The sequence below is a fragment of the Aptenodytes forsteri genome, unplaced genomic scaffold (genome assembly GCF_000699145.1).
Source record: "Aptenodytes forsteri isolate BGI_AS27 unplaced genomic scaffold, ASM69914v1 Scaffold679, whole genome shotgun sequence".
Taxonomy (NCBI): domain Eukaryota; kingdom Metazoa; phylum Chordata; class Aves; order Sphenisciformes; family Spheniscidae; genus Aptenodytes; species Aptenodytes forsteri.
This window is the reverse complement of record NW_008795924.1, coordinates 307533-333164: the sequence shown is the minus strand read 5'-3', so window position 1 is coordinate 333164 and position 25632 is coordinate 307533. Positions and strand designations below refer to the sequence as shown.

The 25632-nt window shown below is 42.1% G+C and overlaps 1 protein-coding gene and 1 long non-coding RNA gene across 5 annotated transcripts in view; both read left to right on the top strand.

The window, feature by feature from the left end:
- Positions 1 to 23565, top strand: part of PPP2R3A (protein phosphatase 2 regulatory subunit B''alpha) — a 56299-nt gene extending 32734 nt beyond the window's left edge. For all 4 annotated transcript variants that reach the window (XM_009284952.2, XM_009284951.2, XM_009284953.1 and 1 more), the window contains 10 exons: positions 1850 to 1952; positions 3825 to 3899; positions 9836 to 9922; positions 12281 to 12437; positions 14564 to 14612; positions 15202 to 15291; positions 16293 to 16468; positions 17005 to 17123; positions 18818 to 18924; positions 23168 to 23565. In XM_009284952.2, the coding sequence (XP_009283227.1) occupies positions 1850 to 1952; positions 3825 to 3899; positions 9836 to 9922; positions 12281 to 12437; positions 14564 to 14612; positions 15202 to 15291; positions 16293 to 16468; positions 17005 to 17123; positions 18818 to 18924; positions 23168 to 23264 (1060 nt within the window). In that variant the 3' untranslated portion in view covers positions 23265 to 23565. The remainder of the gene's footprint in view (positions 1 to 1849; positions 1953 to 3824; positions 3900 to 9835; positions 9923 to 12280; positions 12438 to 14563; positions 14613 to 15201; positions 15292 to 16292; positions 16469 to 17004; positions 17124 to 18817; positions 18925 to 23167) is intronic.
- LOC103903698 lies at positions 6011 to 6733 on the top strand. The gene is made up of 3 exons (XR_657861.2): positions 6011 to 6138; positions 6223 to 6320; positions 6474 to 6733. It is a non-coding gene; the product is annotated as an uncharacterized LOC103903698 (long non-coding RNA).
- Positions 23566 to 25632: the final 2067 nt, after the last annotated feature.

Below are 25632 nucleotides of genomic sequence, written 5' to 3'. Positions count from 1 at the left end.
AACCCTGAGTTCCCGAAGTATTTCCTGCGATGATATTGTCAAAACAGCTTCTAGTTACCCTGGCAAAATAGCAAAAATGTTAGGGGTGACTGTGATCAGTAAGTTTTTCCTGACACAGACAACATTTTTTCCTTCCTTAGGTTCCTCCAATTACTCCTAATTAATCCCTCATGTATGATACCACATACTTTCACTCCTGACTTTCACATCCTTCAGATATTTGCAGAGTGTGGTCATGCCCCTCTTCAGTATCCTTTTAACCACACCATTTCCAAGCGAAGTTTTGTATGCTTTTCTCACTTTAATTGCTCTGTTAGAAAGATTTTTTTTTTTCCCTCCTCTTCCCCTCTGACAGTTGCAAATTTTTTTTATGGAAACATGATAGACATAAATGTAGTGTTCCTGGTAAAGTCAGACTACAGCTATCTGAACACAGCCATAATTTTAAAACAGTTATCTTTAATTGCTGAAGCCTACTTTCAAGCATCTTAGTAGCTGACCTGGCTTTTCAAAATGCTGCATGCTCACTGATCTCATTTGCAGTCAATAGGAACTGCTGGGTATAGAATACTTCTGAAAATCAGATCTTTTATTTTGCTGCTAAAACATGGCTTTGGGATTCATCTTTATGTGCCTGATAATTTTTTTAAAAAGCTAAAACATTAGCACCTCTTTTCTACAGCTGATTTAGAATGTATCTGTTAATTGACAGTTAGCATGATATGAATGTGCAGCTAACAGGATTGCTTGTCAGCCACTAAATTTTTTTTTTCTTTCTTTCTTTTTTTTTCATGGAAGGCTTATTTTAAAAAAACGTTTTTTTTAAAGAGTGATGAGGCCAGAATTAGCAGCAAGCCAGTTACAGTGTGATCTCTGCAGGAAAACTACAGGTGTTTCAGTACTATGTTTCAAAATAAGTTCATACGCTTTCAGGAGAGGAGGGGGGTGAATAATCACTCATAGTAAATAATTAACAGTGCATTTGTATTTTCACAGTTATTGAAGAATGCAAGGTAATTTTCAGAGTAATTTGTTGTTTCCCTTATACTATATGAACAACTTAGTGTTTGATATATCCAAATGTTCTCTTCTGTTACAGGTATTCAGTAGTGATTTGATAAATGTCATGGAGTTTCCATTTTCATGAGTATTTCTGTTCGGAGTGAATTAAGTAATTGTGATACCTTTGACCAGTGTAGTATTTTGTATTAGATGAAAGCAGAGATGAGAATCAGTGTCATAGATGCAAACTGTCAACCTAAGGAATGAGTTTACATGCTTCTCTAAATACTCAGTCCTATTAATTCTTTCATTAGGCTGTTCTCTGTGACTTCAGTGCACAGCAGCCAGCTGTGCCATAATTAACAAGGGATGCTCTTTTTTCCTTTCTGGGGAGTGATTTTTCTGGTTGAAAATTTAGTCTTTGTAGTTTGGCAATATCCTCAAATACTGAAATACGGTTAAGGATTAAATTGGAGAGCATGTCTGTTATGGCATCCCGTTAGGTTGATCCTATTAACTTCAAATTAAATCAGTGAGCATGCAGCATTTTGAAAAGTCATGTTACTGACTAAGATGCTGTGGAATCAAAGTAAGAACAGTCTTCAGTAAGAAACCTTGTTTACCATAGCAATGTTAACATGAAAAAAGCTCCACTGGGTGGTAGTACTGTGGTGCTGCTGAAAGATATTGAAGAAAATGGGTGCTGGTAGTCTGAGGTCAATTTTGCACAATTCACAGTGTAGATGTATTGTGTAACATGTGATAAGGCACTTCATAATCCATCTGTAGTTCGTGATTGTCCTGTGAGGTACAAAGTGGTTGGAGTAACTCTTCATCTCTCTTGTAGAATCCTATGTAACTGCCATGATGATGCATCCAGATTCACGTATCTTTTAGCAAAGCCTAGCTGTGACTACCTAGAACAGGAGGACTTCATCCCGCTGCTTCAGGTACCTGCAACAGCTCAGCAGTAAATGCATGGGGAGAGAGAACTATGTTTACTTTGTAACTTCTTTACTTTCATGTCTTCAAGTGTTTATCAAGGACATGCAGACCTTTCGTTTGAAAAGCACCTGGGTGGGGTTTATTTTGGAGTGAAATAGAAATAAGCATTTTAAGTGGACTATTTTGCATAAGTGCCAACCAGCTACATATCTTGCTAAAGTCGCTGAGGATTGTCAAAGCTTTATTTAGTCTTGTCTGGATTCGTGTTTATCAGTGCCTGATAACCAGCCTGAAATTTGCCCCATCTCTCTAGGTGGTTATTGGGAAAAATGCACGGCACTGTTGATACTCAAGCACAACATAAAAGCTTATTAGAAAAGTTGTAAAAGTTGCTTGACAAGACAATTATAATTGAATTTGTCTAGCAAGACTACTAGATACAACATCACGTGGAAATCTTTGAAAAAAATTTTGCAGTTCCAATTGTTTTGTATATGCCTCTAAACCTGCTAGTGCACAAGTCTCACTGCTGACTTATTTTTTTCCTAATATTCAGGCTAACTCTATGCATCCTGGTTTCATTACTTTCTTTTCCTTTTATTCACATGTGATATTTTTAACAAAGCAAAGTATTATTCTTTAATTATTTGTGACCATTTAGGCAGGCTCTGGGTAGGTTTAGGGTTTCTTTATAGTTTCTCTATAAATCAGCTCCATCTGCTCCTCTGATCATCTGCTGATAATTTTGCTGAGCTTTTCCACATATCCCTAGATTTCTCACACTGTGTTGCCCTCTATGCAAAACCTCTGTGGAGATGCTCCTTTGGGGAAAGATTTTGTGTCTGTACTGGATGTTTCTGTGTCTCAAACAAAACTGAGACTGTGATGGGTAAATTTTCTCGTGTTCCTTTTCATCTTTTCTCCACTGGGCACACTGCCTTTCCTGATTGATTGCAGCTGTGCTTTTTAGCTACTGGTGCAATCAAAGGCGTGTAGAATCTTGTTTGTCAGTCAACCAAAGACTAGCGATATTACACCATATTACACCGTCATATTAGACATCAAGTTAGACTGGCCAAAATTTGGTCATATCACACCCCTAAGGGCACTGTGTCTGGTCTATCCCTTTGCCATGTCATGGCATAGACAAAGCAAAATTTTGAGCACTTTTTTAAAGGGTAGAGGAGTCAGACATGTAGAAATTACACAGACATTGATTCATACAGGATCTGAACTGATTCATTCAGGATCCGAGCAGTTTCTCCACATTTTTGGTCATGCATTTCTTGGCAGGTTTGGCATCATGAGCCAGTGTTGACTTACAAAAAGCTGATCCTGAGAAAGAGGCATCTCCACAGGTAGTTCAAGTAAATTTTTTGAAAAACGCTGATCATATCTGTATGCATTCTGAGGCTCACAAGATCTTTCATTGTTGTGGAGGACATAAAAGGCAACTTTCTCAACCTTTCAAGGAATGTTTATTTCTTGACACCTAGCTCTAACAAATGTTAATATCTTCAGTGAATGGAGGAAAAAAGAGACCTTGGAGAGGAGATAGTTGCATGGTCAACTAACTAATTTTTTTGTCTCATTCAATGAAAACGAGTTGTCATCTACTCACTAACTCTCTTCCTTTGTTTTTCTGTCCTTAAGTAAATCAAAATGGCCCAACAGGTGCGTATTGCCCAGAAAATGTATTCTACTTATACTTCTAGAAGGTTCACTTTATAGATAAAAAGATGTCATTTCAGTTTTATTGTTAATGCTGCAAATACAGTTTCAAAAGTAAGCAAAAGTATTGGTTTGTAAACCCAGTAACTTCTAAGCATTAAAGGGAGAAGAAAATCTATTTCATTTTATTTGGTCTTATCTTGCAGGATGTGGTGGAAACGCATCCTGGCCTGACGTTCCTGAAGGATGCTCCCGAGTTCCATTCCCGGTATATTACGACGGTAGGCTGGCTCCTTTGATCTCCTGTGATACTGCTGTATCAACCCTCCCTTTGTGATTTGTCACTGTTCCCATCAGCAAATCCTTCAGTTATTCAATTATTTAAAAAAATAAGTGTTTTTAATATTACTGGCAATGAATTATTTTAAGAACTACTTCCAAAGGAAAAATGAATCTGCCTGTGTGTACCAGAGGTTATTCAAGAGGTTAATAATGATTCTTTCTGGTCTTAAGCAAATCTACAAAAACAACTTTTTTAGCCTTTAATCCTGATGAAGCAAAATGAGAGATCCTCCTTTGGTCTTTGAGAGCTGCTAAGTTACCCCTAATGCTGCTGGGCTGCTGAGACGTGGAAGGCTGTATGTTTGAAGATTTCTGTCACTTAGGCATGGAGAATCTCTGATTGTTCCGTGGTACAAAGCACCCATTGCGCACAGGGGCCTACCGTCCAACTTTCCTGCCTCTCGCTCTTGCCAGAAAGCCTATCTAGTCTTTCTGAGTCTCTGAGCTTTTGTGACTACTGTTTGTTGAGTTTTGTTCTGTAGCTTTGTTCTAACTTTGCAGTCAGCAGTTAGACTGGTGCTTTACCTGAATAAGTTTGTACTTTTTTTAAGCCTTTAGCTTGTCTCATGTTGGGTATGAATCTGGGTAAAAGGTATAAATGTTAGGATGTTTTATCTCTGCAGCAGTAACAAATTCAAATAATGACAGACCTGATGGGAGCTGTATCCCAACAGGGCTTAAGGGCTTAAAGTTTCTCCTGTTTGCTTGCCAGGGTCTGCATGGGGGCCAGCTGCACCACATGCTGGCAGCTGGGAGATTACTGGCAGACACAGGCTTGTTCCTTTCCTGTAAGGAACAGATGGCAGAAAGACACTGTTGCTCTGGGCAAACCCTGAACTGTCACACTAATGTTTTATGAAAGTGTATAACAAGAATCAGTTTTAAATGTTTAGATGCATTTGAACATGACAGTGAACATCAGTGTATTATCAACATATTTTAGTCCCCATGGAGCAAGACAAAATACATTAATCATAGTAACTGGCCAGTATAGGTATAACAATGGCTAGGGAATTATGGAGACACATGAATGGGTGAGTGTGGAAGGTGCCTGTGGCACATGTACCCTGGTGTTTGGTGTTTAAAGTACATGGAGGTGTGAGAGCTGAAAGATTTAAGGTCACGCTAGCATCGGTTTCTGACTGCAATATCAACCAGTTGTTCTTTGCTGGTGAGCGGGTCAAGATGCAATGTGTGGTTGTCCAGATGCTGGCTGTTGGGTGGTGATAAAGGCAGTTCTGTGCATCTGCCTTTCCAGGTTCCTCGTCTCAAGTCACATGCTGTTCCTGTATTTTTCAGGGTCTAAAGGAGGGAATAAAGGCAAGAAACAAATGTCTTTGTAGAGTGGTCCCCCAAATGATCACCCTTGGTGTCCCAAAGCAGCAGTTGCTGCGCTTCCTGGACCTCATCAGGGTGCAATGCAAGTTTTGGTCTGAGAGACCAGCTGTGTGAAGCTGAGGTTCCACTTCAAGATAACTGAAGTGCAGGCTGCTACTAAAAAGGGCAACACCTTTTCCTTCCTCTCTCCTTTTCCACAACTTCCCTTGTGCCTGGGCGAGGTCCTGTGTGACCACCATAAAGCAGTCACAGAACTGGACCCTTCATGAGTACGTGAAGCTCCTCAGTGTTTCTTGATTCTGCTGTGCCTCCATTGTGCTTTCCTACTTCAGTCTGAGCCTTTAGGCACCCTTACTCACAATACTCTGACAGAGGTGGCTTCCTAGGCTTGCTCCCAGGCAGCCAGGAAACTGGTGCTTGTGGTTGAGGCAAATGGTGTGTAGTGGCGAATCTTACAAAGCTGTGATGTCCTTCACAGACTCCTCACGCTGGCAGGACAGTGCTGTTCTGGGTGTCTGTGCCGACAGACAGATTCCTTCTGAGCTCAGTGTGTTCAGCCTTGGCCAGATCACTGAGTTGGAGCAGAGTCAAGACCTCGGGAGACAGACAGTCTGTTGGGTCAGGTTATTCCCATCTGGAGTGGCAGTACTTGGCCCACTGCAGCAGTGGCTCTCCTCTCTGATACCAGGAGTTCCTATTTCTCACATCTCCTTTCACAGACAGTTTGGTACTTCTCTCTCTTTAATGTTACAAAATTCAGTATTTCCACCAGGATGTAATGAAGGAAACAGCTTTGTCCTTGGAATTTGAGACTACTTGGATCCTTTTGATCCCTTCAAGGTAGAGTGCCTTATACCTACTTACAGTGACAGAATGCTGTATTTGCTGCAAGTGCAAGAATTACATTTTATTTTTGTGTTACAGATGAAGGCTGTAAGGAGACACTGGCTTTTGGGTTCATTGCTGGATACAGCATCACTTGGTTGAAATCACCTGGAGAGTAAGCTAACAGTCTAGTATGGGTAAGATGTGTATGCATGTTTCAATTTTTTTTGCCTACCTCTGCACCTTTTAGAGATGCCTTTTGGATACAATAGGCTGTAATTTAATCTGTATCAGTATCTGTGAGCTGTTGTATTGCCAGTATACTAAACTACTTGTGTTTCTTTCAACAGAGAACAACTCCTGAAGCTGGTGAAGACGATGCCGAATATCACGTAGCATTTATTGTAAAAGCTTTAAAATGTGACTTCTCCCAGAATTTTCAAACAAGGCTGAGAGTTAGCACTGCATACTGTTGTTGAAAAGCTGAGTCAACTAAAAACGACTTGGCAAAACATATTGCTTGTTGAAAGATGCTTCAGCTTATGCAGTATTACCAATGCGAATGTGTAAGGGGAGGATGGCCTACAGGGTTTAATAAAGCTTTGTGATTTTTTCCAGAAATGGTATTGCTTTGTTCTTCTGTTGTGAAGTTTGGGGAAAGGTCTAGAACTGACCCATCAATGGCTTGGGTCCTGGAGGTAGATTACATGAGGATAATGGGCAAATAGGAAGGGGCTCCCCCTTCCAAAGGCTTATGTACTGAATTCAGAATAAATAATCTTCCATGCTGGGAAAAACGAAGCCAGTTATGGCTTTCAATAAAGCATAACTGACAAGTGTGGCTTGAATGCTGCAAATCATCTCAGGCTGTGTAATTATGTTCGAGAATGTTTCCCAAATGCTTTTTTTGACAGCTTGGTTTTCACAGCCTAGAAAAGAAAGAGAGAAGTATTGACACTTTATGCTGATATATACACTAGATACTATCCATTGAAACTGGACCATTATTTGAATAATAAAGCTTGCATGAGTGACTGAACATGGTAAAAGAGATCCCATTTTGCCTCTGAATGCCTTAGAGGCATTCAATTGATAAACATCTTTATCAATATGGTCTGATAGAGGAACAGTTTCTTATATGTCACAATTAATAAAGCTTTGTGATTTTTTTCCAGAAATGGTATTGCTTTTGTTCTTCTGTGTGAAGTTTGGGGAAAGGTCTAGAACTGACCCATCAATGGCTTGGGTCCTGGAGGTAGATTACATGAGGATAATGGGCAAATAGGAAGGGGCTCCCCCTTCCAAAGGCTTATGTACTGAATTCAGAATAAATAATCTTCCATGCTGGGAAAAACGAAGCCAGTTATGGCTTTCAATAAAGCATAACTGACAAGTGTGGCTTGAATGCTGCAAATCATCTCAGGCTGTGTAATTATGTTCGAGAATGTTTCCCAAATGCTTTTTTTGACAGCTTGGTTTTCACAGCCTAGAAAAGAAAGAGAGAAGTATTGACACTTTATGCTGATATATACACTAGATACTATCCATTGAAACTGGACCATTATTTGAATAATAAAGCTTGCATGAGTGACTGAACATGGTAAAAGAGATCCCATTTTGCCTCTGAATGCCTTAGAGGCATTCAATTGATAAACATCTTTATCAATATGGTCTGATAGAGGAACAGTTTCTTATATGTCACAAACAGGGGGATATTTTGTTGTCTTTTATTACCTTGCAGGCAGAGGAAAAGAAAAAGATTGCTGGTTAGGGGTCCTTTTTCTTATTCTTGGGACTGTTATTTTTGAGTCCTTGGAATGGTGTGAAAACCCTGTATCTTTAAGAATTGCTACAGAGTTGTCAGGTGTGATAATGGGTTATGTATGAGGTGAGACCCACTTCAGTCTCTCGGCTGTTGTGCAATCTGGAAGCAAAGGCCAAACAGAGTCCAAAAATAGAATCCAGAATGGCAGCGGCTGCCAGAGGCATTAAAGAAGAAACAAACATACAGCGTTTTCATTGTGCTTAAGACCAGAAGAGATCATTGTGATTACCTAGTCTGACCTCTTGCATTACACAGGCCATAGAACATTGCTCAGTGATTGCTATAGTTAGGATAGATTTTTTTGGTTTGTTTTTAATTGAATTGACACCCAGCTTTAGAAGGACATCCATCTTTGAAGTCTGGAGTGATAAAGAGGCTGCAGTGTTTCTCTGGGAGTTGTCCCAGTGGTTAATCAATGGCAGTGTAAAAGAAGTGCATTCTTATCAGTCTGAATTAGGCTGAGTTCAGCTTCTAGTTACGTATTTCATGAGAGACAAAAAGTCGTCCTGCTGTCCCATGTCTCCCCGTGTATGCTTTTAAGGGCCAGGATAGCTACTAATAGGTGTCATGTTCAGCTAAATTGAATATATTAGTTCTCTCTTTTCAGGATACATTTTGAGTCCTCAAATCATTCTTGTTGCTCTCAAAATTACTTGTGCAGATCAGCTTTTACTGTCTCACTAATCTGTGTATCCCAAAGCAGACTGTTAGCAACAACTCATACTTGGTTCCATATCTGTTCTGGACTAAGAACCAGGGCTTGTGTGACTGAGTCAAAGCACGGCCCTTAAATGGTGATTGCCCACTTGAAGCTAGTTCTAGCTAAGAAACAAACCCATCCCATTTAATTTGTTAACCAGGTTAATCCCTATAATGTCCATATTGTTGTGTAAAGTTAATTTTCATGTTGGAATAGCATGCACTATTAAGGTTTACCAAAATTCTAGGATAATATGTCAATATGGTGTCAGAGACATCAAAGGTTTGTTTGTATTAGATTTGGTCGACAAGAATTATATTCCATAGATTTCAGTGCTGATAGTCAGATTAATTATATTTCTAATTTCTCTTGTTGAAGATGTTTATTTGTTGTTGTTTCCCCTGTTAAGTTTATTCTTGCATGTGCTTGATCACACATTCACATTTTCCCCACTTTGTGATGATATTTGACAAGCTAACAAGGAGCAGACTAGAAAGAGTTCAGCTTGCTTTTTTTCAGTACTTGGGAGTGTACTCAGTCTCATACTGTGAACAGTCTCTCTTGGGTTCTCAGAAGTCTGTGGGTTCCCCCCCATGCTTTTTACTTACTTTCACCAGAGGCAGATCAGTAAAGGAGACAAATGAGGTTAACACCTCCCTAAGATAAATGTAGACATAATCTCTATTGCTTGCTTTCAGTGCAGCCACCAGAGGATAAGCATTGTTGTACACACAATAGGTCAGACATCAATTGTGGATTTCATTTACATGTCCTGTTTCCTCTTCAAAAGTCCTGATTTTTTTTTCTGGTGCAGAACACTATTTCAGTGGAGATCCATGCAAGCTACAGTGCCTGAAACCTGAAAAACTCAGTTTGAAAATGATTCGTCAGCACTTTGAACATATTCCCTGACATAAATAATGCATCTGCATGCTCAAAGATGTGAATTAAGAGCAATGAAAGTACTTGCAGAGTGGAAATGGGTAATACTGTTTCAGAAACAAATGTTACTTTCAGACTGCATAGTGAATTAAGGATAGTAATATCTACAAAACAGATCACAAAACAGTTTTCAAAAAGGAGTCCCCTTAGAATGAGTGAATAAACAAAATAAAGTTACTGCATTTAAATTCCCAGACTGGTATATTTCAGGAGTTGATTTCAAGAGCACTGTTCATGTGTTGCAGGTTATACAGAGAATATTCTACACAGTCAATCGATCCTGGTCTGGGAAGATCACTCTAACAGAGCTGAGGAAGAGCAACTTCTTGCAAGTATGTTGGTTTCTGCCTGAACAAGATATAGAATGCATCATACCTTTGTTCCTATAGCTGTACACTGTATAGTGAGGGAGCTGTACCTGGGTTGTAGTGAGGTAGGCCAAATGCTCAGTGTCAGGAGTTGTGTCTGAGTTGACATGAGAAGACCAGGGACTGGAGTAGTCAAGAGTGCACTGACAGAAGGTCAAGGGGCAACTGTGCACCTTCTCTGAAGCTACATCAGGCATATTGGCTCTTGGCTCCTGATACAGCCAAAGAGGAAGGGAAGCAAGATGCAGCAGTGCACCTCTGTTAAGTGACTCGTTGAGCAGCCAAGAATAGCTGCTGGATTGCCTACAATATGTGGTGGGTAGGACAGCCAATTTCCTGACTCCCAACCGGCAATCAGCCCACTGACAGTTGGTCAGGCATGTTGTGCTGTGCAATTGCAAGACCATGCATCTCAGGAGCTGATTTCCACTTCTGCAGTAGACTTCTTCAGAAAGGTTGATGAATGAAGCTTAGTTCTTGTTACAATCCCTGTGATGTATCCTTATGTTGGGCAGAGGTTTCAGGATTTGGATCTCTGTTCTCTGTATATTTTGCCCAAAAGAGCACCAGGTTAAAACTGTCTAAGGCTGCTCAACTCCAGCCCAACCTAAAAAGCCAGAAAGTCTTTAGGCTGAAAGGTTAAGGACTCAGCTAAAGCAGTGAGACTTCCCTACTGCATCCTGTTCTCCCTTCTAGATTTAGTGTGTTGTCTTCCTCAAAAGCCTCAAGCGTGAATTTGCGCTCCTCCTCCTTTCAGACGTCTTCTGCCCCACTGATCACATCAGCTAATGAAAAAAATCAGTGCTCCCTTGGATTGTCTCACCCCGGTTCCTCCCTAACCTCTGTTATAAACAAATCCTCTCAACTTATCCTGCATCTTTATTCACTCATTTTCTCCCATTATACACTCTTCCACTTTCTCTCCTTGCATATCTACTCTGCCTTTCATCTCCTGCAGCAGGGAAGTTCAGCTCTGGGACCATAGTTTCGCTTGGGCAGCTCTTTGCTGCGTGTGTAAATGGCATATTTTGGCATGAGCTATAAAAGAAAAAAATTAGATATTGAAAAACCTCCCGAACTGATTAACATCTGCAAAGAAATGGAGAGCCCCACGAAGAATCTGAAGAGGCTAGTGAGTGAGTGATCCAAGGTTTTTAGACTTGAGTGTCAGCAAATCAGAATAGTGCAGGTCTGGCAGTGCTATCATGTTGTCCCTGCCTGAAACTTTACTGAACCTGGTGGATAGCAGGATGTGAGAGTTTTGTTGAGACTCAGCTGGGTTCCTTGGATGTGGAGATGACTGAAAGGTGACATTGAACTCAGTGCCTACATATAGCACAGCATCTGTTTTTATGGTTATGGATAGAACAGCCATTAAGCCTGCCTGCTTAGAGACGCAACTCCCTGGGAGCTCCTAGGCTGCATTTCACCTCCTCTCTTCTGAGAGGCTGTGAGGGCAGGGGAGGACAGACCTATAGCTCACTTGAGTCTGTTAGCCTTTTCACATTCCTGCAGCCATAATTTCTTAGACTGAAAAGGCTGTCTGGTGTCCCATGGCCTCAGCACTAGGAGAAAGGCAGGCAGGGAGGTGGCACTGGTAAACATGCAATACCCTCCTGTCGGTGGGAAGGTGGAGTGTAGGGAAGGACAGAGGTAGGTGTGAAATGGGAGTGAAACAAGGACATTGTCACTAAATGTTTTCCAGCAAGACATGTTAACAGGTGTCATGGTTGGAAATCTGTCTAAGCCTCCCAGTTAAACCAGACTAATTCCTGTCAGCGACAGCCCAGGAAAATCGGTGTGATTGGTTTGATCTGCTTGGGATCCATCCCTCCTTCCCCAGTCCAGGCATGAGTCTGGAGCAAGACTTGATTTTGCCCTTCGGGAGCCAGGCAAGTATGTGTGATGTGTAAAGATATATCTCAGTTCCTGTGGAGAACTGTGGACTTGCTGTTATAAATGGCTCTAAGAGTCTGGTGCAGGGCAGAAATGTTTCACAAACAATGGATCCCAGCTGAGACAGCAGTTGTGTTCTTGTTTCTCTGCCTCACTCTTCACTATAGCTGAAAATGAGCACAAATTGTTCACAGGAGTGGCAGAAATACCGTGCATACATATGCTAACCAGGATAGCCAAGCCAGATGCTCTATAAGTGCCTGTTAAGGAATGCAGCAACAAAATCTCCTATAGGGGGGAAAGGCTGCATTTTGGATTAGCTCTCAGAGCTGCGTTCACCCAACTTCCAAAGAGGTTGGAGGACTTCAGCTGCTGAACTGCCTCTTTGTCTAGGTTTAACTTCCCACTTTATTTGTACTCTTTCAGACTCTTGCTCTCTTGGAAGAAGAGGATGATATAAATCAGATCACAGATTATTTCTCCTATGAGCACTTCTATGTTATATACTGTAAATTCTGGGAGCTGGACACTGACCATGATCTTTACATCAGCCAGAAGGATCTGTCTAGGTACAGTGATCAAGGTATGCTGCCTGCAAGCTGTGGTGGGACGAAGGGGATTGCTGAAAATAGAATGTTCCCACTAAAGAGTAAATCCTAGCTTTAATTTGGTTAATTTGATGCCTCGAAAGAGTTTAAATGGAGTCATCCATCTCTTACACAAATGCTGATTTACAGAGCCAGTTGTAGGGGCTTAGACAGAGAAATGCAGTACACGCTATTTTCTGCATGAGTAGCTAGAGAGGGAGCTTCTGTTGATGCGTGGGTCACTGCCAGAAGGACAAGCTAAAATAATGTCTTGAAACTTGCTTATTATTTACTAAGGGTTTTGCAGGAACTTGGAAGTAGGGACAAGAAGGACAAGCCCATGTGAACTTCAAAGATTGCTGAAGTGCAATCTCGTTATGTGTGAGAGAAATTCTAGAGTCCAGTGAAACTTGGTGAATTTCAGTTTGCAGATGCACTCAGTTTGCAGATGCACTCTGGAGAGTATCACTTGAGTTCAGTGTGGCAATCCTTTCCACAAGTTGAGCAGATGCTATATTTTGAAAGGTTCAAGGGCCACGGATAAGTTAATGGAATACAAATCCACAAAGGGCTAAAAAATCCAAAGGCACTTGTTTTGTATGCATTGTGCTAGATGGAGGCACTCAGGTCAGCTGTTTTTAGGATTATCCATGTTCTGAGAGCATGATATGCCCGTGTGCTTACCTGTTAGGACTCATGATGTAAAGTCTTGGACAAGAGCTTGAGCTATTGACCAGCATGTTTAATCCTGGAGACAAAGCCTTCTTGGATTCTTCTGTGTGGTTGCTCCACTTTTGGGGAAAGTAGGTCTGGGACAGAGAATCAGATTTGGGGAAATGGGATGTTTGGACACAACATGTGACTGGAGGTGGCAGGAAAGGTGAAGTATGTGGTAAGGTGTTGTAGTGTGTAGGGCTACAGGGATCTGGAGGTGTGACAAGTTGTCAGGCATTGCTGGAGCTCTGGAGATGGGGACAACATTTCATAGGAGCCCAGATCCTAGTGGGCTGAAGTAAGGAAGAAGGAAGGGAGTGTGAGAATGACAATGCTGTAGGTATGTGTCAGAGTGGTGTGGTGGCCCATGTGTTCTGAGTGCAGGCATTTATGGGAAGGCCATGGGGGTTCTGGGTGTGTGGTAGTCACAGGGGTCAGGAGCGTTGATAATGGGGCTGGGTGGAGTGAGGATGGAGGAGTGCCTGACTTGGGGTAGGTGATATGGGGGACTTGGTCCCTGCTGGGAGGCTGGAGTGTGGGGATGTAGTATTTGTTGCACAGGAGGCTTGAGAGCAGTGGGTGCTGGGGAGCTAAAGATAGAAGGGGTGCTGTGGGCAGGGTGAAGGGGAGAAGCTGTCAGTGCAGTGGTACAGCAGCCTGTCAGCACTGTGCCAGGGGGATTTGAGGGGTGGTGCAGGTTGGGTCTGCCTGGCTGCTGTGTTCGAAGTGTGCCAGGACTACAGAAGTGATGGAGAACATGTAGAAGGAGCTAAGGTGGGGATCTAAAGGAAGTGTGTCAGCAGGCTTGGAGGGTGAGGTCAGTGTGCAAATCCTACTCAAGACTGGTACTTACTGCTTGGCTGGTGTGTCTCTGCCATAACAATCTATCCCACACGTTTCCTGGCTGGCAAAGCCCTCCCACTCACCTAAAATGATGCTTGTTTTTCATTGTCCTTCCCTGCAGCAGGATTGCCACAGCTTGTGCTCTGCTAAGAAGTGTTTTGTAGGGATTTGATGTGTGATTTCTGCTTGATAACTGAACTTATTTTGCAATACATACTGAAATAGTCTCCTTCTATCAGCAGGATTTGCTTATGTGACAAATCCTACTGCAGCAAAGTAGGAGTAACACTGCCCATGTCCAAGAATCCAGATAACACACAGTTGCCATATTTGTGGGGAAGTGTGGTGTTTGGGAGGATATAAAGGCAGACACGCTGGGAGAACCATCTTTGTTTTTTACAAAATGCTGCTGAACAGAGACCAGTAAAGTGGTTAGACAGGCAATGTAGATACAGCATTCTTTTAGCAATGGGAAATTGCTTTGTGTGGATTCAGCATAAACAACTGATTGTAGTTATTCCTGTGACCTGTAGCTTCATTTCCCCTGTGTTTTCTTTGTTTCCAGCTTTATCAAACAGGATTATTGAGCGAATATTCAGCGGCGCTGTGGTGAGGTGAGGAATAGTGTACTGGTTGGGGATAGAAGTGAAGGGAATTTTTGTCAGGCTGATTAGAAATGCAAGATACCCTCAAAAATCCCCACTGATCAGATTGGTTTCCAACATGGTGCTCCAGTTAGAGCTGCCTGAGAATGGAGTGAGACTTCTGGGTATCTTAAGAAAACAAATTAAAAAAGCCCATAGGATGACCACCTGTGGACCTCATTGTAGAACAAGCTGGGCATAGCTGGAGGGAACATGCAAGCACTATGTGTTTATGCCCCACAGTGGCACAGGGGTAGCTGGAGAACTCTGCTTTAAAGTCTCCAAAAAATAAAACAGCCCAGCACTTGTTGTGGGAGGGAATGTGGTAGATGAGTCTCAGCGCTGCAGTGACAGCAAGGCAGCAAATGCTGTGCCTGTGGGGAAGGGCACAGGGAGTGGTGCTGGGGAGTGCAGGGAGTACAGGCTAAATGGGTGATGATGCCCCATTTTCTTTCACCAATTATTTGGGGCTTTTGAAAAACATTTGATAACATTCTGAGTATTTAGGAGCCTGGTGGTTTGTTTTTGGGTTTGTTTTTTTTTCTCATGTGTCTTCCAGAGGCAATGAAGTTCAAAAGGAAGGCCGCATGAGTTACGCCGATTTTGTGTGGCTCCTGATTTCGGAGGAAGACAAAAGGAGTGCTACAAGGTCTGACTGTTTTCTGTGTCTTAGTGGAAGTATTGAGATGAGCAGATAAGATGATAGAAACTTCTGTGACTACCGCTTTTCTACAAGAGACGGCAGCTTGCATTCCAGTGATTATTAGGAGGAAAGCAACTTACTGTCAATGTTTGGTCAAATCATTTGCCTTTCTTGAGGAGAAATTGTGTAGAAGCAGAGTTTTCTTGTAATGTTAAATGTCTTGGTAGTCATCAATGCCTTTAGTTACCCCATGCCATGTACTGGCTCTGGGGGTAAACCTATGAGATGTTTGCAGCAGATAGGCATGTTCCCTTCATGCACATAGCAAGTGCCTAAGAAGGGTTTGTAGGGAAACTTCACTGTGTCACTTTGTAAAACCTGCCTGTGTGTCTGGTTTGTACAGCCAGTGGGAGACTATTGTGCAGAGCTGAACTAGATCTGCATGCAATTATTAGGACAGGGAACCTTATCAGTAAAAATGAGAAGAATAATTCATAAATCCAGGGTTGGACTATCCAGAGGTGAAGGGATGATGTAGAGTGTAACTGCCTGAAAGCATTGCCTTCTGTATAAAGGAGTAGAGGAAATAAGTGCATACCATGCCTGCCTCATCATTCACCAGGGTCACTCAGGGATAGCCAGTGTCCTGGGTTCAGAGTTGGTTGTATTTGGCCAACTTTGGCTGCTGAATCAGACAGGGACACTCTAACCTGTGTGAGCCAGTTGAGCTGCAGCACAGTGGACACTTGTTACAGCTACCAGGTGAAAGAGGTCATGAGCATGGCTGTGCTCACAAGCCACCTAGGAGACTAACAGGAGGCGCTCTTGAGTGCTAGCCTGTGCCCTGATTCTTCCCAAAGGGTATTTTCATCCCTGCTTTTATGCCAGCCTTTGGGCAGAAGAGCATTAGAGGATGGGGGAAGGGGAATGTGCATTGCTGCAATCTGTGCTGTTTGAATTTCCTAGTGCAGTCTTGCGCTTTCACTAGTCCTGTCTCTTTTTCCTAGCATTGAGTACTGGTTTCGGTGCATGGACCTGGATGGGGATGGAGTGCTCTCCATGTATGAACTGGAGTACTTTTATGAGGAGCAGTGTGAGAGGATGGAAGTGATGGGCATAGAACCACTGCCATTTCATGACTTGCTGTGTCAGATGCTTGATCTCGTTAAGCCAGAGAGGGAAGGTAAGTTCTGCTTAAGAGGAGTTTCCATCCTTTTTGATCTATGGTGGATTGAGAAAGTAATGTCACTGTGAAACCCATCTATAGGTAGAGCCTTGTGTTAGAATCACAGGGCTGAAATTACTGCACAAGGTAAAAGTCTGAACAGCGGCTATTGTGCCATAATGTTATGCATCAGGAGGTTTGAAATACTAGGACAAGAGACCTTGTGAATTAACTTGCTGGAACTGGAGCAACAAGTCTTTTATATTCCAGCTGTGGGATGTGCTGACAGTCTAGATTATGAAACTGGACCATCCCCATTCACATTCTTTCATATTTTATATGAATGTGAAAGATCTCCATATGTTTGTGAGATTTAAGCCTAATAAACGCACCCATTTATTGAATAATGTTAAAATCCTTGACTGACTTGGGAAGAAATTTTGTAATATTGTAGCATACTGGTGTTATAACTAGAACTTTGATAAGACTGACAAGGAACAGGTCCAGCCTCTCACTAAGAACTCAGCACAATACTGTGGGGTTTTTTTCTGCAGGAAGAGTAACCCTGCGAGACCTGAAGAGGTGCAGAATGGCTCATGTATTCTACAACACCTTCTTTAATTTAGAGAAATATCTGGACAATGAACAGAGGGATCCCTTTGCAGTGCAAAAGGTATAAGTCACCTTTATTTCTAAATCCAGGCCTTCTCAAACCCGTCTTTGGAATGCAACTGGACGTAGGGAAAATCCAACTGAATATAAGAAAACCTTTTTCACAAATAGGGTGGTCAAACGCTGGAACAGGTTGCCCAGAGAGGTTGTGCAGCTTCTATTCTTGGAAGTTTTCAAGATGTGACTGGACAAAGCTTTGAGCCCCATGATCTGACCTGATAGCAAACCCTGATTTGAGCAGTGGCTGGGACTAAAGATCTCCTGGGTCTCTTCCAACACAAATTATACTGCTATTCTATGATTCGGTTGCCATCACTGATCCTACTACACCAGCACTGGCAGTGCAGTGTGTGATTCTAGAGAGAATGACTGGAGCCTGCTGAGTTGCGCTGATTCAGCAGGCTGAAAGAGGGGGGCTCAGCTGCACTAGAAGGGAACCTCGTTCGCTCAGTTTAGAAAGGAGCTGTGAGATTCTAAACTTGAGATCCCATTTGTCTCTTCCTGTCTCCTACACAGCTGCAGTCATAAATAAGTAGGCTACATGTGAAGATTTATTAAACATCCGGGTTGGGGTCTGATCCTTAAAACAGCACTAGCAATTTTCCCATAGCCTAAACAGAACCAAAGAGACAGACCTTCTTTACAACGCAGGGGCCAAGGCAGATGAGATGCCAACTCCGTGATCAGGCCACACATGCGGTAGACTAGATAGAAGGTTTGGATATTGCAGATTGTGCCTGGTTATCAGCCTGGCTGCGCTGTCATTCACCATCCTCTCTTCCAAAGCAGAAAAAACACAGGAGGAGATTGTGGCTTTTGTATTTTGCAGTCGTTGCTCACCACTAACTGTGGGATGTTCAGAGACTTGAGTTTTGTCAGCTGTTGGTGTAAAGTGCCTCACCCCTGGCTCCCCCTGCACATTCAGTGAAACCAGATGTGTCTACAGCTTAAAGACTATCTCCCAGAAGCCTCTTATCTGGTCAAAGTACAGTAAAGTGGTGGGCATGCCAAAAGCAACTCTGGTTCCCTCCCAGCTGTTCCCACATAACTTGTAAGAGGAACTCTGTGGTTCCATGATTCAAGGCTTAAATGTATCCCAGTCCAGAACCACCCTACCTTTTTTTTGTTTATTTATTTAAACTGGATCATCATAAGAGCAGTCAAGTGGGGCCAGGGGGGATAACTTATTTTCTCTGTCTTATAGTAAATGGCAGAGGGCCAAATGTTTATTAGGATATTATTCTGTAACCTTCTCTCAAACTTGCCCAAACTTAGCAAACTATGAAGAGTTCCTCAAAAGATCAGTTACAATTAACATTTAATTAAAGATTTTAAATCATTAAGTTCTTTAACCAGTGACAAAGTGCACAGATGCGGGGCTTGCTGAGCTAGAGCAAAGAAAATGTGCAGTTAATAATGTTCAGCATTTCTGAAATGAAGCAGGCTCAGTTTGTTGGCAGCTCAGGTCACGCTGAGCTTTATAGACTAAGGAATGTATTTTTTCATAGTCATTTATGTGCAGATGTTAAAATAGTTTAACATAATTGTGAATCTTTCAGTTAAGGCAATTTTTGACTAGCTGTTTCTATACAGTTGCTTACTATTCCTAGAATTGCTGTTTCACATGTTTAGACCTATTGTAAACGGCTGTAGAGAGGTATGGACATAATGTGCTTGACTGTCTGATCTCTTTAGGACATTGAAAATGACAGCCCTGAACCCTCTGACTGGGACAGATATGCCGCTGAAGAGTACGAGATTCTTGTGGCTGAGGAATCTGGGAACGAACAGTTACAAGAAGGGTAAGGATAGGCATTGCACTGCCCTGGGGACACACTATTTGGCTCCAGCTGAGGTTTAGTAGGAGCATGTGGATGCCACTTGTAACAGAGGTAGTGGATTAGCGAACTTATGGTTTGGACTCAACACTGGAGCATGTGAAGCCTGAAACAGTTGCTCCAAAAGGCAGTATTGGTGTATTTGTCACAATGGGCTTCTTTGTGGGCAGCCATTTGAATCAGCTACACACGCTGCAGTAATGAAGATAGCTGGGGAAAAAGGACAAAGCCTTTTTCTTTTGGCAACCATACAAAAAAAGAGATCGAATGACTTTTGCTAGTCTTGGCCATGCATTGACTATGTCACACTATCATAGATTAGAAGCTGTAGCTCTGTTACATTTATTATACCTAGCAGAGACTTTCTTTAGTCAAATAATTTTACTTTCTGCCAAACTTTATGCCTATTAGTCTGTGCTCTTCATAAGCTGTGTTTCAATATTTTCATTTGTTTACTAAGTTTGTTGAGACTTTTTCTTTAAAACACTGTTGGTTTCTGCAATACCTACACTCATTTTTGCAGCCTTCTATAAAAGTATGGACAGACACTCCAGCTATCCTTAGAGTCAATGAATTTAGGCAGAGCAGTTGCTCCAGAACCTCTCTGTGTGCAAGGGCTTCCTGCAGAGACTCCTAATGGAGACTCAGTATAATTATCTTTTAGATTTGTGTCTGTGTTAGTATCTTCTTGAGACTATTTCTCTGGAAGACTCCAGGTTAATATAACAAACATCCAAAGAATGCTTACCCCTTGTTAATCTTGCATGATTCAGGATTTCATCCATTCTTGAACAGTATTTGTAGAGCCATTAAAGTAAGAGTACTGAGAAGATTGCATAATTTTCAAAACTTCCCACACTGGAAATTGCTTGGGATAACAGTAGCACCTACTAATTAGCCACAGAGATTTGCAAAGCTATTGAGAGCTATGTTTCCCTCTCTCCCTGTGATGTGCATCCAAACAGCTATGGGCTTTTCCCTCATCTCCTTTGAGCTGCCTTGCCTTTTTGTGGCCTTCACAATGGAAGATGAGGTAACACAAGATGGAAGATAAAACTGCTGTATTCCCTGCAACTGCTTTGCAACACCTGTGTCCTCAGCACAGAAAAGAAATAGGAGTCTGCCATAAAAGTTTTGCAGGACTATGAATCCCAAAACTCACCAAAAACAGAGGAAAAGTGGCAGGTGATGTCAGATTTTTGAAGTCTCTCTGAAACAGCTCTGTGTCTTCCTGTAAAGAGCATGTCAGCAACCTTGCTGCTTGCTTTTAAGAGCCCCTGAAAAGCTCTGTAGTCATGGCAGCAGGATTAGATCTCATTTGTGGAGCATAGCAACAGACCACGAAGGAAAAAAGGAAGGCAAAAAGAAAAACAAAGAGCTGGATGCCCAGACAAATTTGCCAGAAACAGGCATTGAGTTTTTGCACATACATTATTTCTGCTGTCCTTTGAGGATGACAGAAAGAGGGAGCGGGGACAAAACCAAGACAATTTATGAGCTCTATGAGAGACTGGAAGATTTTTGGCTACGTTAGCTGGCAGAATCTGAAATCTGGTATTTGTCTTATTAATACATTTGAAAATAGCCATCATTCAGCTATCGCAGATGAATTAGTAAGTGTGTACCACATTTGTGACTTAGCCCTGTCCATAGCTTCTCTGGATGGAAGGTTTCTAAAACCAGTCAAGTGTCTGTCTGGCTGAGCGCACTGCTCCTGGAAGAGGAATCTCATCAAGACATAGTGGATACTCAGAGTGACTTCAAGGATGCTGTGACTCTATTGAGAGCTACAATGACCAAAAATAAGAGAAAGGCGTTGTCTTGCTCAAGAAGCGTCATGTTTCACTGGAAGCTTAAGCTGATCTGAACACTTCTCAGCCATGCTCTGCTTTATACATCTATCTGTGTATGAGATTCAATGAAGAGAGTCTGTTTCCTGGTGAATGCATACACACATTGTTGTTAGAAGGCAGAGCCAATAGTTGAATCTGACCAACACAAGCTCTTAATGCAGCTGTAAGCATTGGTTTTGCAGAAATCCTTTTTTGCAGTCCAGGCTTTGGCCTGCCTGGCAGAAGCGGGCACTGCTTTGTTCACTGTTCCAGAAACCAGTTTCAGCCAGCTGATGTACATGGAAGCCACAATTGCCTTCATGGAAAGAGATCTTTCTCCATAGAAAGGGAAATAAGGAGGAAGAGGCCATCTTTTATCAGCTGCTGATAAGAAGGCATCCCCTTCACCTGAGCAACAAGGAGCAAGGGCACAATGCAGAGCAATCCTGCTCAGAGGTGGATAGGTGGGACAAATACACAGGATCAGATGATGTTGGTTTAGGCAGTTTAGACCATTTTTCTTGTCTCCCTCAAGTTGGCTGATGGCTCAGTTGCTCACTTTCATGAACCCAGCAGCATAAGGAAGGGAAAGGGGGAAGAAGAATATCGCTGAACCACCCAGTGACAAAATGTGTGTGTTTGCCAGAAGGAAGGACAAAGAATTTCCTGGAGTAATTTGTCTTCTCTGAACAAGCTAGAGTTGCCATGGTTGAGTCTTGAGGAATGGGTGTTTAATCTACATGAGCCCATACGTGTATTTATGGGACTGTGAAGTTTCGAAACTGGCCTGGAAGGAGAGGAGGTGATTATCTTTAGTGCTAATCTTGTGGAAAAGCTGTCCCTTGGATGCTTCCTAGCCATGAAGGTGGAAAGCATTTTTTCCAAGATGGGAAAGGCAGGCACTGTTGAGCCTTAAAGAGCAAAAGACTGAAGTGGAAAAGTAACTCACATAGGAAAGGACAATAGGAAGCCCCTTTTGAAGAAGGCATGAGGTGGTTTAGTCGAGAAGCAAAAGGCACCAGAAAAAAAATTGTAATGGAGCTCCAAGTGCTGGTGAATGTGCAAGGTAGATAAACAATACAGGAAAAAAGTCACATTCCACTTAGAGGAGAAAAGGGAAGAAGGCTAACAGAAATGTGCATGGGCCATGCAGACTCCTGACACGTACTGCTTAAGGAGAGTGTGTATATTGTGTACTTTCTGGTATCCTTGCATGCATGATCAGAACAGTTACTGGTGTAGGATCCAGACCATTGTTTCCCTTCTCCCACTTATGCAAGGATCCAGAAGGTGGCAGAATTACTAAGCAAGTGCTTTCCTTTATGGAAGAGAAGATGAAAATGTTGTCCAGGAAGATCTCTGTGCTGTTTGTCTCTTCTTCACATAGGGATCACCAGACTATAGCACAGAATCCTCCCCACAGCAGGACTTACATACTGACAGGCTCCCAAGGATTCACTGTGCCTGCATATGGGTTAGTGAAGGGAAAAACAGCACAAGAAGTGGTAGACAATTCTTTCTTGGCACCATCCGTGCTGGGGTATCAAAGGAGTTAACCTTTTTGCAGCACAGTTTATCACTGAACAAACTAAAGCTATTCCTGTGCTTGCCATTGGAACACCTGCTGCAACATTTCCTTCATAAGCAGCATTGCTTTCAGAACAAAAGGAAGAATTGGAATTTCTTGGGAGCCCTGAGAAACTAACCTGTAGTGTGCTGAGACTGAAGGGAGAACATCTCAAAAACGTCATTTCTGAGGAATAGAAATGGGCTGAGAGCCCCAAAGTGATATCCTCTGCTGCAGAGCACAGAACCCAACCAGCCCGAATAGTGCAACTGGCTGGAGCTGAGAATTCACAGCCAAACCTCCCCAGGCCATAAATGCTAACACCTGGATATTAAACTTCAAACCAAGTGAGAGAGGAACATGACAGCATGGCCACAATTGTTCTGTGGCTGTCAAAACATATCCTAAGCCAAAGACGCTTTGGAAACCAGGTGTTTCTGAGCAAGTCTGAGCAAGCCAAATCTCCTCTAGGGCCTGGATGACTTCATTTCTGCACTGAACTATTAAGGCTACTGTGAGCTACTGACAATTGTTACTGAAACTGGATTCAAATTTTATAATGCTGAACATGAGTGAAAAGTTGTTTTGGAACTTACAAATGAGGATGGATGGGAGCACAGTTCTGTCAGCTGTCAGAATACTGATTACTACAGCACTGTTTTCAATGCCTTATAAATATCCTCCTCGAGGTTAACATCTTGCATGCTACTGTATTTTAGCCAGCTGCTTTAGTAGCCACTGAAATAACTTACCCGAAAGTGCTCTCACCAAAATATGGCTTTTAAAGACATACCTTTTATCTTTGCAGATCATTTGAAGAAGACTATGACACAGATGAAGTCTTATCTCCCCCTGAAACTGGAGACAAGTCAGACAAACTAGTTATCTCAGATCTCTCAGCGTAGAGAAATGGAAGACATTTAATCAGTATCTTTCAAACTGGATAGCATTCAGTCCCAAGACATTTAGGGTTTTTTCTTAAATCCGTCATTGGAGCAATGTGCTTTATTTTGTACACTGTAACTTGAGAACCCTTTTTCTCCTCCTGTGTAATTGCAATAAGGTAATTTCTATAAAAAGGCTTTTTACAATGTGTTATCGTGCACGCTCATTAAAAATGGTGATTGCACCTTGTTTCGTTTATATATAAATTCTGTTACGTCCCCAGATGTGCAATAAATGCCAGCATCTAATGGTTAATTGTAACAACTGCATGCAACATCTACAGTGGTCGTTTCTCAGTCAGTTCAGTCCTGTGCCATTCTGTCCCCTTGACTTTATACCAGGAGTGACAAAAGAGCTGCCAAATTAACTTAATTTAAATGTATGTCTAGAAATCTTTTAAAATGCAAGTCACAATGAAGTTCTCTTTTTTGCTTAGTGTCCTGGAAACCAAGGCAACATGCCTGCACATGGGGAGAGTGAAGTCCCCTTTTGCGCTTTAAACCACAAGCTCATACAGTTGATACTGGACATATTTTATTTGTATGAATTTGTGGACAGTTAAAGCACCACAGAATGTAATGTTTTGCTAAGAATTTGAGATATAGTTAACATTTCTACATATTCTCCTGTGCATAAGATGATCTTCCTCAGGCTAGTGTTTTGTCTCTGTAGAAGTATTTTCTAGCGTGTTTACCAAAGATGACATATATGCTGTTCAGCTGGTGTGTTGAAACTGCCATGTCTTGTGTGCACCAGTTCTGCCCATTTCCTGTGTTCTTCCCTTCTATTGTATTGCTAACCTGTAGCCTCCTCCAAGAGGCTAAGCTGAGATAATGAAGAAAAAACCCAATCCTAACCTCGTTTGCTAAACTTCTGTTACCAGAGGGATCCTTTAACTGGTAAAGGAATTAGTCTGAAATACTGCCAAAAATTTGTTTTCCACCCATGAAGTAGGCCCCAGTCTCAGAGAGGAAACACTGTAACTAATGAATTCTTGCTTTAAGTGCAAAATTAAACTGACTTTCCCCATAGAATCGCAACAGGTGTCTCTAGTAATAGCACATGCTCTGCTGCTAGAGCTGTTCCTCCTTGCTTAGTAGCTGTCTGTGATTCAGCACAGAGGTGATTGTAACAGATTCTTACCAGTCCACAATTTTAGCCATCGTAGATACACAAATAGATCTGGTACTTACCTTCTCCAGCTTGGGACAGGTTTCAGCTGTCATATTTTATTTCAACTATTGTAATTGTGCCCAAATATGTAATGCTTGGTGGGCATGTATATACTGTATTTCCTCTTACCTCACTGTAAGAATATCAAACCATGCCTCCTCAGGACATCCCTGTGTGAATTCCTGCCAGAATACCTGGGAGACAACTGCCAATGCCAGGCTCAGATCTCCAAGCAGGCACCTCCTTGCCTGCACTAAAGGCAGAACCCACCCAGTTAATAGGTGACTTGTATATACACACACACACACACACTGGTAGCCTGGTGTATTTTGTACATACAGATGCTAGCACAATGGAACATTAATCCCTAGATGATACCTTTAAGTGCTACTGTTAATAACCAAATAAGTAATTGGCTGATCGCTACAATGCAGCTTCAACTTTTCCAGGAGCCTTTGAAGTGTAACACCTGCCTCCCGATGCCCAGGTGGGATATACTGCTGCCTTGTTGAGGTTAGTAACTCTCTCCTCAGGATGAAAATCTGGAAGAGAGGAAGTTTTCAGTTATACCGGCCTTGGAGATTTATTCTCTTTTTCTTGAACAAAGCTGCTGTTTTATCCAGAGGCATATACAGACTCCAGGATCCTGGATTTGATATTTGGGAAACTTCTGGATGCCCAGGTTATTAGCAAGGGCACTGCAAGGTAACTTCCATTCCATAATAAAAGATGTAAGCAGGGAACACTCTAACCAAGCCAGGATAAGCCACTATGAACGCAACAAGCACACAAGAGCGGCTCTGTCCAACACCAGGGTGTTTGAATCGCATCTCCATCATCACTATAACTCTGAGGGGAAAAGCTTTACTGGGGATGATTCCACAAAGGCCCAAATAAAGAAGAAACTAGGAAATGATTGCAGAAATGAACATAGGATGGAAGTCACACAATCACTAATTGTAACCAGTTCCGTCCACTTTTTACCTGAAAGAACATAGGCAAAGCAGTTCACCTCTTTTGTTCACTATCTAGGTCCAGAGTGGTCTTTTACTTTGATAAAATTTTACATCTCTCCAAAGGCAAAGATTCCTCAAAGGAACAATAAGAACCTGACCCCATTCTAGGCTGAAACTGAACCTTCATGTTACTTCAGCA